This window comes from Tenrec ecaudatus, chromosome 16 (assembly GCF_050624435.1).
Source record: "Tenrec ecaudatus isolate mTenEca1 chromosome 16, mTenEca1.hap1, whole genome shotgun sequence".
Lineage (NCBI taxonomy): Eukaryota > Metazoa > Chordata > Mammalia > Afrosoricida > Tenrecidae > Tenrec > Tenrec ecaudatus.
This window is the reverse complement of record NC_134545.1, coordinates 85,550,693-85,563,236: the sequence shown is the minus strand read 5'-3', so window position 1 is coordinate 85,563,236 and position 12,544 is coordinate 85,550,693. Positions and strand designations below refer to the sequence as shown.

At 52.9% G+C, this 12,544-nt stretch overlaps 1 protein-coding gene across 1 annotated transcript; it reads right to left on the bottom strand.

Moving 5' to 3' along the window:
* Window positions 1–10,704: 10,704 nt before the first annotated feature.
* LOC142429407 (peroxiredoxin-5, mitochondrial-like) lies at window positions 10,705–11,233 on the bottom strand. The gene has a single exon (XM_075534491.1). The coding sequence runs from the start codon at window positions 11,216–11,218 to the stop codon at window positions 10,730–10,732; it is 489 nt and encodes a 162-aa protein (XP_075390606.1). The 5' UTR covers window positions 11,219–11,233; the 3' UTR covers window positions 10,705–10,729.
* Between the last annotated feature and the right edge of the window lie 1,311 nt (window positions 11,234–12,544).

The window sequence follows — 12,544 nt, the reverse complement described above, 5'->3', positions numbered from 1 at the left end:
GGGGTGTTGAGGGCCAAGGCCAAGACATACCCCTTGAGAATAGAGTCTCTCCCTGGGAGGTGGCCTGGAGGGCATGAGGCAGGGGAGACTGGCAAGGCAGCCCTTCAGACTCAGCCTAGCGGGGGAACTGGGGACTGGGGGCAGGGCCCTGGGGGGACATGCACAATGGCTGGAGGGTTGGAGGGTCTGAAACTGGAGACTTTAATAAAAGCCACTGACAGCAAATAAAGCTGCCCGGGGAGTCCCATTACCCACAACAAGGACCCTTTGTGAGCTAAGCAGGACAGAGCTGACCCTACTCCATGGCCTGGCCCCAGACCCACCTACCCTGGGGCCCCGCCCTGCGGGTAAGCACCACAGACCCCCCTCCTAGGCCAGCCCAATGCAGCTCAGGGTTCTTCCAATACTGAGAGGCCACAACTGGATGGTCCCACGGACCGAAAGTCCTTCTTGATGTCTACCCCAGATCTTCCTAGCTTCAGATGCCTCTGGTTATTCTGTCCTCATTACAAGTGTTCAGGAGCTGTGGTGGCCTAGTGGTTTCATGCTGGGTTGCTAATTGCAAGGTCTGCAGTTCAAAACCACCAGCTGCTTGCAGGGAGAAAGAAGGGACTTTCTATTCCTTGAGAGTTACACAGGGCCAGTTCTACCCTTTCCTATAGGGTTGCTCTGAGTCAGGATCCACTCGATGGCAACGAGTTTGAGTTTTAACCAGAGTTTCACTCCACTGGGAAAGGGTGGGGTGGGGACAGAGCCATGCATGCCTGGGTACGAGGCTTACCCCAAGATGGCCTGCGCTGTCCCTGTGCTGCGCTCTGTCTGAAAGGCTGCTGCCCTCTCTGGGCTCCGGAAGTCCAGGGTTGAGCCCTGGAGCTGCCACGAACCAGCTATTTGGCTGTGGGCAAGTCTGTCTCCACCCAGAGCCTGTTTCCCCATCTTTAAAATGGGGTTGGTGGAAATGACTCCTCTGAGGATTCCAGGACCGAGTAAGCGTAGTGAACCCCACAGATGGTGTCATTCGGACCATTCCCTTCAGCCCCAGTTGGAAACTCACTTCTGTTTTCTTGGGGGGGGGGGGAGAGCAGCGCCCCACGCAGGTTCTGGATGCCCGTATAACTCCAATTCCGGGGAAAACACCAGCAAGGGCCACAAATAGCTGTGACCTGAGCAGCGCGGGAAAGGAGTGGCGTCCTTCTTCCCCTGGCCGCAGCTGCGCAGACGCCCACTGGGCGGTGGAGGGTTTGGGGGAACTCTTTGGGAGACAGGGAAAGTTGAGGGACAGAGAGCTGACTAGGAGTTTGGGAGTGGGGAATAGTGGACCAGGGTGGATAGGGGGCTCTGGAGCCAGGGAGGGAAAGTTCTCAGATCTTGGGTGCTCAGACCAGAGGTGGAAAGGACCAGGTGGGTCCTGAGATGAGGTCAAAAGGTGGGACTCTGGCGGTCGGTCACCAGTCCTGCCCCAGCCGACCGACTGGCAGGAGGGGATTGTGGCGCGGGGTGGGGAGGGAGATTAGGAAGCGCTCTCAATTGCCTTAATGGGCTCTAAGAGGCGGGATCCTATTACAGCTCGGGGTGCCCCGGGGTGCCTTGCTGGGAAGACAAGCTAATCTGCCATGCAAATTAAATCCTGCCTCAAGACGCAAGGCCTGCTTAATGTGATCCATTACACAGTTTACTTGTTTATATCTAATATTGGAACAGGCAGCCCGGGCGGGCGGCAGCGGCAGGCGGAGCGGCCCAAAAGCAGGAGAGTAAATTACCAGCAAAATGAGCTTTTCCAGCCTCCGCCGCCGCCGCCGACGCCACCCGCGCCTCCCCGGCCTGGCGAGGCCTGGGCGCCCCCGCCTGCCCGCCCGCCCGCAGCGCCCCCTTTGCCCATCTCGTTCTCTTGGTCTTCCTCTCCCCTGGCTGCCCGCTCCTCTCGGTTTCCTCGCCGCTCCTCTCTCCGTCTGTCTCCGCCTCCGCCTCCAGCATCTTCTAGGACGGACTGCGCTGCGGCACACTGCGCTCGGCCCCCCATAGAGTGTCTTAGGAAGGGGGTGGGGCCGTCGGCGGCCCTTTTCCCTCGCCCAGAATGGCCCTGGGTTCGAGTCTCCGGCCCTGGAGTTCGCAGCACCGCACCACCCAGCGAGGGCTCCCCTCCACCTTCATCCCTCTCCCCTACCTGACCGTCTATTGCTCCCCTTCCGTCCTGAGCTTGCTCAGCCTCTTCCCGCGGCTGAGACGGGGAGCCCGGGGTGACTGATGCTGCGTGAGGTGTGGGGGTAGCGTGAACCCAGGTCTAGGGTACAGGCTTGCGCGCGCGCGCGCGCACACACACACACACACACACACACACACACACACACACACCTGAGGGACCAGGGAGAGGTGGGCTACCCTCTAGCCAATACCCCTTTCAGCTGGGTCTTCCTGTCCCTTAAACCCCGTGCAAGGAGGTGCTGGGGATCCCGGTCGCCACTTTGCTGCTGGGACGTTCAAGACCCCCTAGTTCCCTCATAGTCCTGGTGTGGCATGTCCGCTCTACTACTTAGTCACAGCTCCTCACCACCCCTCCGTTCCTCCCCTCCCAGGAGTGTCCCTGAGGTCCAAGCCTGCGGGCTGCCTCTCCCAGGAGAGTCAGACACAAACACACACGGAGGTGAGCGACATCCAGGCACATTCTCCCTGAGCGGCAGGTGAGGAGATTGGCACAGGGCTGGTAGACAAGGGCTGGACAGAGAGGGAGACCCACAGACCCAGGGGGTGGGGGTAGGGCAAATCAGGCCAGGGGCCAGAGGACAGGGAGACAGGAGGGCGTGTGACCACTGAGCACTGTGGACTGGGAGCTCAGCCTTCATCTCACAGTGGCCTCAGGCCTAGCACGGAGGGGCCCTTGCAAGGTCCCAGGTGATCTGGAGCTGGGAAGGACACTTATTCTGCCCGTATGTCTGTGGTCCCGGGAGGACAAGGCCCCAAGGCAGACACGGGGCACCGGGAAAGAAAGCTTTCCCACCCACCGATGAGCACAGCTGCTGCTCTTCTGCCTGCCCTGCGCACACCCTGCGTACACGTGCCACGTGCCAGGCTGGAGGCTTGCCAATGCGCCTCCCCTGGCCCTGGTCCATGGCTCCTATCTGAGAGCCCTGGCCTCAATCTTTCCATCCAGCACTCCTGACTCCCGAACTTACCTACTGTTCTCCCAGGACCTGCCCCTCCCAGGCCAATGAGTGAGCCTGGAGTCCCCCCCCCCAACCTCCAATCTCTGGCTCCTCAGCCCCCTGGGATTCCTGGCCCCCCAATTCCTTCCTCTCCCCAAGAACCCAGAAACACCCCGTCCTCCAGCTTCTGGGTACATGTCTTGCTGTCTCCGACTTCTGGCTCAGGTTAGGGGTGGGGGAACCCTGACGGGTGGGGGTAAGGGGGTAAGAGGGAAGGTGTGAGTATGTCTGTCTGTGTGGAATGGGGGCTGTTTAGATAAACAGATGGCAACAAATGGCATAAAATTATATACCCATAATGTCAGTTCATAACATTTTGTTCGACATACTTGATTTAATCGCTTAGCTGACGATTTGGCTTTTGGGCCCATATGGTGGGGAATGAAGCTGCGTGGCACCCGCTCCAATCTGGCTCTTTTATCACCGAGGCTGGGGGGGCGGGGATGGGGGGAGGGAGGAGAAGGGATGCAGATGGAAAGAGAATGAGCTGACAGGAGGGGGGCCAGGGAGGGGGTGGCCATAGGGACTGAAGGGGCTGGACCCTGACAGGACAGAGGAAGATGGCTGGAGACTGTGTGGGTGGGGCCTGAGTCAGCTGGGATGGACAAGACTGTTCCCAAGGGACCTGGACCCCAGGGTTGACCTCCCTGGGCTCTCCAAGGCTGTGGCCCCAGATCTGCCTCCAGGAGCCCAGGAGAGTCTGTCATTTTCTGTCTTCAAAACCAAGGCCCAGACACCTCACCTTCGAATCTCTGGGATTGCCCCAGTCACTCGTCAAGTGAAATAGTTTGTGTGTGGTTTGCTTTGATGTATGTGCAAGGGCATCTGCGAGGTGGTGTGAAGTGCTTGATAGGACAGGTTGCATGTCTGCGGATGACCCCTTTCCCTGTGCGGGACTGTGAGCGAGGGTGCGAAGGAACGCGTGTGGCTCTTTTGAGTATGAGTGGAATGCGTGAGGAACGTGCGAGATCTGGCTGTGGCTTGTGGGAATGAGGGGCTGAGCGTGCCTGTGAGTAGGTGGGATAGGGTGTGACTGGGGGAATAGGACTGGGTACAGGATTGGTGTGTGGGGTTGTGGGGTTGCAGATGGTATAAAGAGGTGAGTGAGGGTGTGGATATTTCAGACACACTCTGGTACCTAGTAGGTACCAGAATAGCTCTGGGGATAATTGTACCAGTGGACAGACAGTGGTTTATTGGGAGTGGGCTGGAGAAGTGTGTGTGTGCGCGCGCGCATGTGTGTTCTGGGCATTTCCAGGGGAGCCACATACTGGCAAGGTAGGTTCTCCCCACAGCATGTCTCTCCCAAATCTTTAGGGTGCCGCCCCGGGGCTCTGATCCCCTGGGCAGAGCCATGTGCTCTCCCACTAAGACACCCCCTGCCTGGTCCACTTGCCCTGCCCACTCTCTCCTCCAGTCTCAGAGCGGCTCCAGCCCCCCCCCCCCCACCTCTCTTCAGAAAATCTGGGCCCAAAACTCAGCCCATCACTCACTTAGCAGCCTCATCTGCCCCCTGCTGGGCACAGCCAACAGTCTTTGGAATGGGGCGGGGAGCCCTCCCAGGATGGGGGCCAACAGCTGCAGGAGGTAAGGGTAGGGGTAGGGGGGGAGTGAGAGCCCCCAAGCTGCCTTTCCCGGAGTTCTGTCTCCAACCCCGGCCTTGGGCTTTGAGGGTGCCTGGGCTGGGCATGGAGTCCTGACTCCAGCCTGCTCCTTCTGTGTCTCTGCTGCTAACCTTCCTGCCAGCTGCATTTCCTCTGCCACTCAGCAGCCTTCCACCCCCTGCTCTTGCCAGGTCCTGTTTTTCTCTCCCGGGGCGACCTCTGCCCTAGGAGGTCAGAGCTGGGCAAGGGCATGAAAACCAAAACCAAAAGAAAACACCATTGCGGGGGTGTGTGTGTGAGTGTGTGTGTGAGTGTGTGTGTGTGTGTGAGTGTGAGTGTGTGAGTGTGTGTGAGTGTGTGTATGTGTGTGTGTGTGAGCGTGTGTGCGAGCGTGTGTGTGAGTGTGTGTGAGTGTGTGTGTGTGAGTGTGTGTGAGTGTGTGAGTGTGTGTGAGTGTGTGTGCGAGTGTGTGTGGGTGTGAGTGTGTGTGAGTGTGTGTGCGAGTGTGTGAGTGAGTGTGTGTATGAGTGTGTGTGAGTGTGTGAGTGTGTGTATGAGTGTGTGTGAGCGAGTGTGTGTGAGTGTGTGAGTGTGAGTGAGTGAGTGTGTGTGTGTGTGAGTGTGTGAGAGTGTGAGTGTGTGAGTGTGAGTGTGTGTGTGTGAGTGAGTGTGTGTGTGTGTGTGTGTGTGTATGGGGAGGGGGGTCCATGCTGATTACATGTTCCAGAGCAGAACTGCTCCATAGGGTTATATGGCTATAATCTTACGGTTCTTGACTATAATCTGAAGGTTCTTGGCTATAATCTTAAGGTTCTTGACTATAATCTGAAGGTTCTTGGCTATAATCTGAAGGTTCTTGGCTATAATCAGAAGGTTCTTGGCTATAATCTTATCTGAAGCAGGTCATCAGGCCTTTTATCTGTGGTGTCCAGGGGTGGGTCTGAACTGCCAACCTTTCGGTTAGTAGGCGCAAATGAAAAGCGCTGGTGGTGGTGTAGGTTATGTGTTGGGCTTCTACTCTCAAGGTCAGCAGTTTGAAATCACCAGCTGCTTCACAGGAGAAAGAAGAAGCTTTCTACTTCCATAAAGAGTCTTGGAGGGTCACAAGGGTAGGAGGGAAAGAAGAGCCGATGCCAAGGGCTCAAGTAGAGAGAAAATGTTTTGAGAATGATGATGGCAACATATGAACAAATGTGCTTGATGCAATGGATGTATGGATTGTCACAAGAACTATAAGAGCCCCCAATAAAATGATTTATTAAAAAAAGAGTTATGTCTTGGAAACCCACAAAGTCAGTTCTACTCTGCTGCTATAAGGTTGCTATGAGTCAGAAGCAACTCAGTGGCAGTGAGTTTGGTTTGGGGACCTTTTCTGTTTGGGACGTTCTATATCACCTGCTATGGATTTAATTGTGCCCCTTAAAAACATGTGTCCTGAATCCTAACCCTGAGAGTGGCAATGACCCCATTTGAGCATGGGTTTTCTTTGTTATGTTAATGAGGCTGATTTAGTGTAGGATTTATCTCAAGTCCACTTCTTTTGAGAGAGGAGAAAAAAATGTGCTTAAGTACCAATGTCGTGCCTGGCTATTAAAAGGCATAGCATCTGGAGTCTTAAAGGCTTGAAGGTAAACAAGTGGCCATCTAGCGCAGAAGCAACAAAGCCCACATGGAGGAAGCACACCAGCCTGTGCGATCACGAGGTGTCAAAGAGATCGGGTATAAGGCATCATCAGAACAAAAAATTCTTACCATAGTGAATGAGGGGGGGAGTGCAGAGTGGAGACCCAAAGCCCATTTGTCGGCCACTGGAGATCCCCTTGCAGAGGGGTCTAGGGGAGGAGATGAGTCAGTCAAGGTGTGGTGTAGCACCAATGAAAAATACAACTTTCCTCTAGTTCCTAAATGCTTTCTCCCCTCCATTCCTCCCACACACTATCATGATCCGATTTCTACCTTGCAAGTCTGGCTAGACCAGAGGATGTACACTGGTAGAGATAGGAACTGGACACACAGGGTATCCAGGGAGGATGATACCTTCAGGACCAGGGGTGTGAGTGGCGATACTGGGAGGGTAGAGGGAGAGTGGGTTGGAAGGAGGGAACTGATTACAAGGATCTACAGGTGGCCTCCTCCCTGGGAGACGGACAACAGAAAAGGGGGTGAAGGGAGACGTCGGACAGGGCAAGATATGACAAAATAATAATTTATAAATTATCAAGGGCTCTTGAGGGAAGGGGGAGCGGGGAGGGAGGGGAAAAAGAAGAGGACCTGATGCCAAGGGCTTAAGTGGAGAGCAAATGTTTTGAAAATGATGAGGGCAATGAATGTACAGCTATGCTTTACACAATTGATGTATGTATGGATTGTCATAAGAGTTGTACAAGCCCCCAATAAAATGATTTAAAACAAAAAAGAATTTTTTAAAAAACTTAACTGCATTAATGGACTTTACAATGCTCTCTGTCTGCTAGCAAGGCCATCTGCATTCCTATGGTCCGAGGGCTTCACCGGAGACCATCCATGGGGGAGCCCACAGCCATTTTCTGTTTTCTTTCTGATTGAAGTTTTTCTATGTTTTCTCTAGTCATTGTTGCTGGTTGTGTTTGTTTGTTTGCTTCCTGTTTGAGTTTTCTATGGTTTTCTATATCTGAAATCCAAGGTAGGTAGATCTATAGGGAGAGTAACTGGATTGGTCCTTGCCTAGGGGCGGGCAGGTGGGGTGTTGGGGGGAAGCTAACAGTAATGTGCATGAACAGAAAAGGATCTGACATTGAGTGTGGTGACGACTGCACACATTTTCTTGATATGACTGAATGATTAAATTTTTGATATGCCAATAAAACTTTTATTTTTAAGTTGACTAAGCAAGCAAGCAGAGATGGAGCAGGCAGATGCCACACCACATGGAGAGCGCCAAGAAACCAAGGTCCCGAAGCTGAAAAGAGACAGAATCTTCTCCTGAGCCAAAAGAGTTAACCTTTTCCTAGAGCTAGTCACCTAAATTCAAACTCTGGCCTCTTAGACTGTGGGAAAACAAGCCTGTTTCTTAGGCTAGACACTTGTATTTATACTACTGTGGCCCTTGATACCATTTCCTTCCGAAACCAATAGGATTCTTCCTGGCAGGGAAACAGGAAGGCCTCGTTCCTGCTGCTGGGGAGCAGTGGGTGGTCTCTGACATGGGCCTAAGGCAGGGACGGGCACTGTGGCTCCTCCACGTCTCTTTCAGAGCAAATGCCCCCCACACCTGACTCCATACAGGTACTGTGGTCTGACCAGAGCCTTGGCTCCCTTTCAGGGCACTCGGTCATGTGTTCATTCCCCAGCCCTGGAGCACGTTAGCTGTGTCCAGCACCATGTTGCCAAGACGAGTAAGACATTCGTGGCGTCTGTCCTCCGGGGCCAGATTGGATAAGGGAGACAGATAGGAAAATGTCAAGATGCTGATGTTACAAAGGATGGGAAAGAGGACCCAGTGAGTCCCAAAGGAGGCTGGATTCGATAGGGAGGAAGATGGAGTCTGGGGAGAAGCTTGATAGAGAAGGAAGTTCTTCACGGAATGAAAGGCGCTTTGTTGCTGTTTGGGTTGGTTTGGTTTTAAATACTTGCTCAGTTCAGAATACGTGGGAAAATATACAGAAGCTCAAAGGAAAACAAAAGCAAAATTGAACTTTTAGAATAAATTGTGGAAGTCTTGAGGGCTAAGTGGAGTTTGGCCAAGTGAATATGGTGGGGAACTTTGAGGATGGAAGAGTTCATGGGCAAGCATTGCAGACAGGGTGGGGCAGGGGTCCAGGCACCCTGGCATGAGCTCCGGATGCTTAGTGGCTATGAGAACTTGACTGTGACTGAAGACTGGAAGTGCTGTAGGTTGGCTGAGGAGTTTGGTCATTACTCCCCCCGAACTGAGAAGCCACCCTGGAGGATCATGAGCGGTGAATGGTATGCTTGCATTTTCCATTTTAGAATAATTATTCTGGAAGATGGATTGGAAGTGGTAGAAAACCTGAAGCTGAGAGACAAGCTAGAAAATCAATGGGGGAGGTGGGGACAAGGACTAGGTTGCTCTGTGGGAGAGGAAAGAGAGGTCATTTGGAAGCAGAAGAATGAGTAGGACAGGAGAACAGTTCAGTGTAGGGGGAGGGGGAAGGAGAAGCCTAAAAGGGAGCCCAGGCTTTTGAACTGGGCCAATAAAATGATTGGTCCTGAGCTGGAAACCCGGAAGAGGAGGAGCTTTGGGGTGGGGGCTGGCGGATAGGCTGAGCTTGGCTTTGGACGTGTTGGCGGTGAGATGACTACATCGAAGCAGACACGTTCAGTTGACAGTGGTCTGCAAAGGGTCTGGAGTTTGGGGACCTATATTTGGAAGTCATTGTTTCTATTTATTAGTCAACAAATACTTAATGATTGAGCCTCTAGGAGAGCTTGGGCTGGGGGTGCAATAATGAATGAGGTTGGCGCGCTCTCCCCTTAAGGAGCAGGACGCATTGTGGAGAGGCAGTCCTGAAGTCATGCAAGTAGATGAATAGTAAGACTTCAAGGGAAGGAAAAGAGAGACAGGTGCTAGGGACAGACAGAAGACCTTGGGCCCCTCTTGTCTCACAAACCATGGAAGGGTGTCCCCTGCATTTATGGTGTTCCCTCCTTCGAGGAGCTGTGATTGGAAATCTCGGTCATTCTCGGTTCTCCAGGCCAGCCCGTCTCTGTGCCCATGGATACTCACGTATGTGGGAGAGGCATTCAGACTTCTTGCATCTGCCCAATCCCACTCGAGGGGTGTGGAAAAGAATGCCAACAGATTCAGATTCAATCTGACACACACACACACACGCACGCACGCACGCACACACACACACACACACACATCCCTTTTCAATGTCTCACACCATCTGAAAGAGACCAAGACTGTGGGCTGTGGTCTTCAATGTCCTTCATGCTCTGACTCCCAGGTTTCTCAAGTTCACCAGACTCCCCTCAAACTCTGCCCAACCCCCAGCAGCCCCTGCACTCTCCAGCCTCTAGCTTTGTCCATGCTTTACTGTCTCCCTCTGCCAGCTGATCAGCCCAGCTAACTTTAAAAAAAATCATTTTATTGGGGCTCGTACAACTCTTATCACAATCCATCCATTGGGTCAAGCACATTTGTACATTTGTTGCCATCATCATTCTCAAAACATTTGCTTTCTACTTCAGCCCTTGGTATCACCTCCTCATTTGATCCCTTCCTTCCCCACCCATGCCCCCTCATGAACCCTTGATAATTTATAAATAATTATTATTTTGTCATGTCTTACACTGTCCGACGTCTCCCTGCACCCACTTTTCTGCTGTCTGTCCCCCAGAGAGGGGGTTATATAATCGGTCCCCCCTTTCTACTCCTTCCTTCTGCCCTCCCCATATCGCCACTCTCACCACTGTTCCTAAAGGGGTCATCTGTCCTGAATTCCCTGTGTTTCTAGTTGCTATCTGTACCAGTGTACATCCTCTGGTCTAGCCAGATTTGTAAGGTAGAATTGGGATCATGATAGTGGCGGGAGGAAGCATTTAAGAACTAGAGGAAAGTTGTATGTTTCATTGTTGCTACACTGCACCCTGACTGACTTGTCTCTTCCCCGCAACCCTTCTGTAAGAGGGTGTCCAGTTGCCTACAGATGAACTTTGGGTCCCCACTCTGCATTCCCTCTCATTCACACTATGATTTTTTTGTTCTTTGATGTCTGCTACCTGATCTCTTTGACACTTCATGACCACACAAGTCCAGCTAACTCTTTTTTTTTTAACCAGATTTGTTTTATTGCAGAAATTTGGCCAAGGTTCCAATTGGGTGGCCTGGCTCAGGGGCAGCCAGGCCTGCTGCCCAGGGCTGGGCAGGTGAGACAGGAAAGGGTAGAGGGAGTGTGGAGTGCGTCTGGGCCCAGGGCCTCAGAGCTGTGAGAGGATATTGGGGGCCAGACTACAGGTGAGGCCTGTGCCATCTGGCTCCACATTCAGGGCCTTCACTACGCCATCCTCGATCACCATGGAGAATCTCTTGAGCCTTCGGTTCCCAAAGAGCGGCACCAAGGAGTCATCTAAGAGCAGATCTGTTTCCTTCCCAAAGGCCCCAGTGAGGTCTGCCAGGAGCCGAACTTTGCCTTCTGCATGGTGGGCTTTCCCCCATTCGCTGGTCACAAAGACATCGTTGACGGTCAGACAAGCCACCACCCGGGCTCCCTTTGCCTTCAGAGCCCCAGCCTGCTCCACAAACCCTGGAAGGTGAGTCTTGGAACAGCCTGGGCTGAAGGCTCCAGGAACTCTGAAGAGGACACCCTTCTTGCCCTTGTACAGCTCGGCCAGGCTCACCTTGTTCCCAGGCTTCTCTTCAAGCACCACCACCGCAGGAAGGGCATCGCCCACCTTGATCAGGGCCATGGCTGCTGCAGCTCGGTGGAATCTCGGCGGGCGCCGTCACACGTCCACCTTTGTCCTCCTCCTTCCGGTCGCCGTCCTGCTCTCACTCCCAGCTAACTCTTAAAGACCCAGCTCAGGGATCTCCCAGCTAGGAGGCTTCCTCAATCTGCCAGAGCCCTTGGGGATCCCTCTTATGTGCTTCTCTAGAGGAAGACCTTGTTAACTTATACAGTGGCCTTGTCTAGCTCCACCTCTAGATAAGGAGATTCTTTAGAGTAGAATGTTTTTGTTCTCTATAGCTCCAGGAATCACAATGCCTGGTGGCATTGTGCATTAGGTGTTGAGCTGCTAATCACAAGGCTAATGGTTCAAACCCACTAGCTGCTCTGCAGAAGGAAAGAGGAGGCTGCCTCTTCCTGTAAGAATGTAGATGCTTCCTCCCCCCAACTACCATGATTCGAATTCTACCTTGCAGGGCTGGATAGGGCAGAGGCTGTACACTGGTGCATATAGGGGCTGGAGGCACAGGGAATTCAGGGTGGATGATACCTTCAGGACCAGGGGTGTGAGGGGCGATGCTGGGAGAGTGGAGGGTGAGTGGGTTGGAAAGAGGGAACCAATTACAAGGATCCACATGTGACCTCCTCCCTGGGAGATGGACGGCAGAGAAGCGGGGGAAGGGAGACTCCGGATAGGGCAAGATATGACAAAATAACAATGTATAAATTACCAAGGGCACATGAGGGAGGGGGGAGCGGGGAGGGAGGGGAAAAAAAAGAGGACCTGATGCAAAGGGCTTAAGTGGAGAACAAATGCTTTGATAATGATTGGGGCAGGGAATGTGCAGATGTGCTTTATACAATTGATGTATGTATATGTATGGATTGTGATAAGAGTTGTATGAGCCCCTAATAAAATGTTAAAAAAAGAAAGAAAGAGATAGTGTCTGAAATCCTATAGAGGGTTACTATTAGTCAGAATTGACTCAATGGCAGTGGATTTTTTTTTTTAGTAGCTCTGGTGTGAAACATACATAGAGCTGGTCCTATATTAGACGCTAACAACTAGAGGTTTCCCATTGAAGGCTGGTTGGTGTGGAGGTAGAACTGCTGTTGGAGATGGGCTGGTATTACAGACAGGACTAGTGTAGGAGAAGACTATCACAGGGGTAAGGCTGAGTGTCCAGTTAGGGATGAATGTTGAGCCAGGCGGGGTGGGGAAGTGGGACCGGTGCTAGGAATGGATGCTGAGGTAGAGCTAGGGTTAGAAGCAGGGCCCTGGACGTTGAGCTGTTGTTGGTGCTGGGGGCTGGGAGTTGGGCTGGGTGTCTAGGGTAGGGATAAGTGG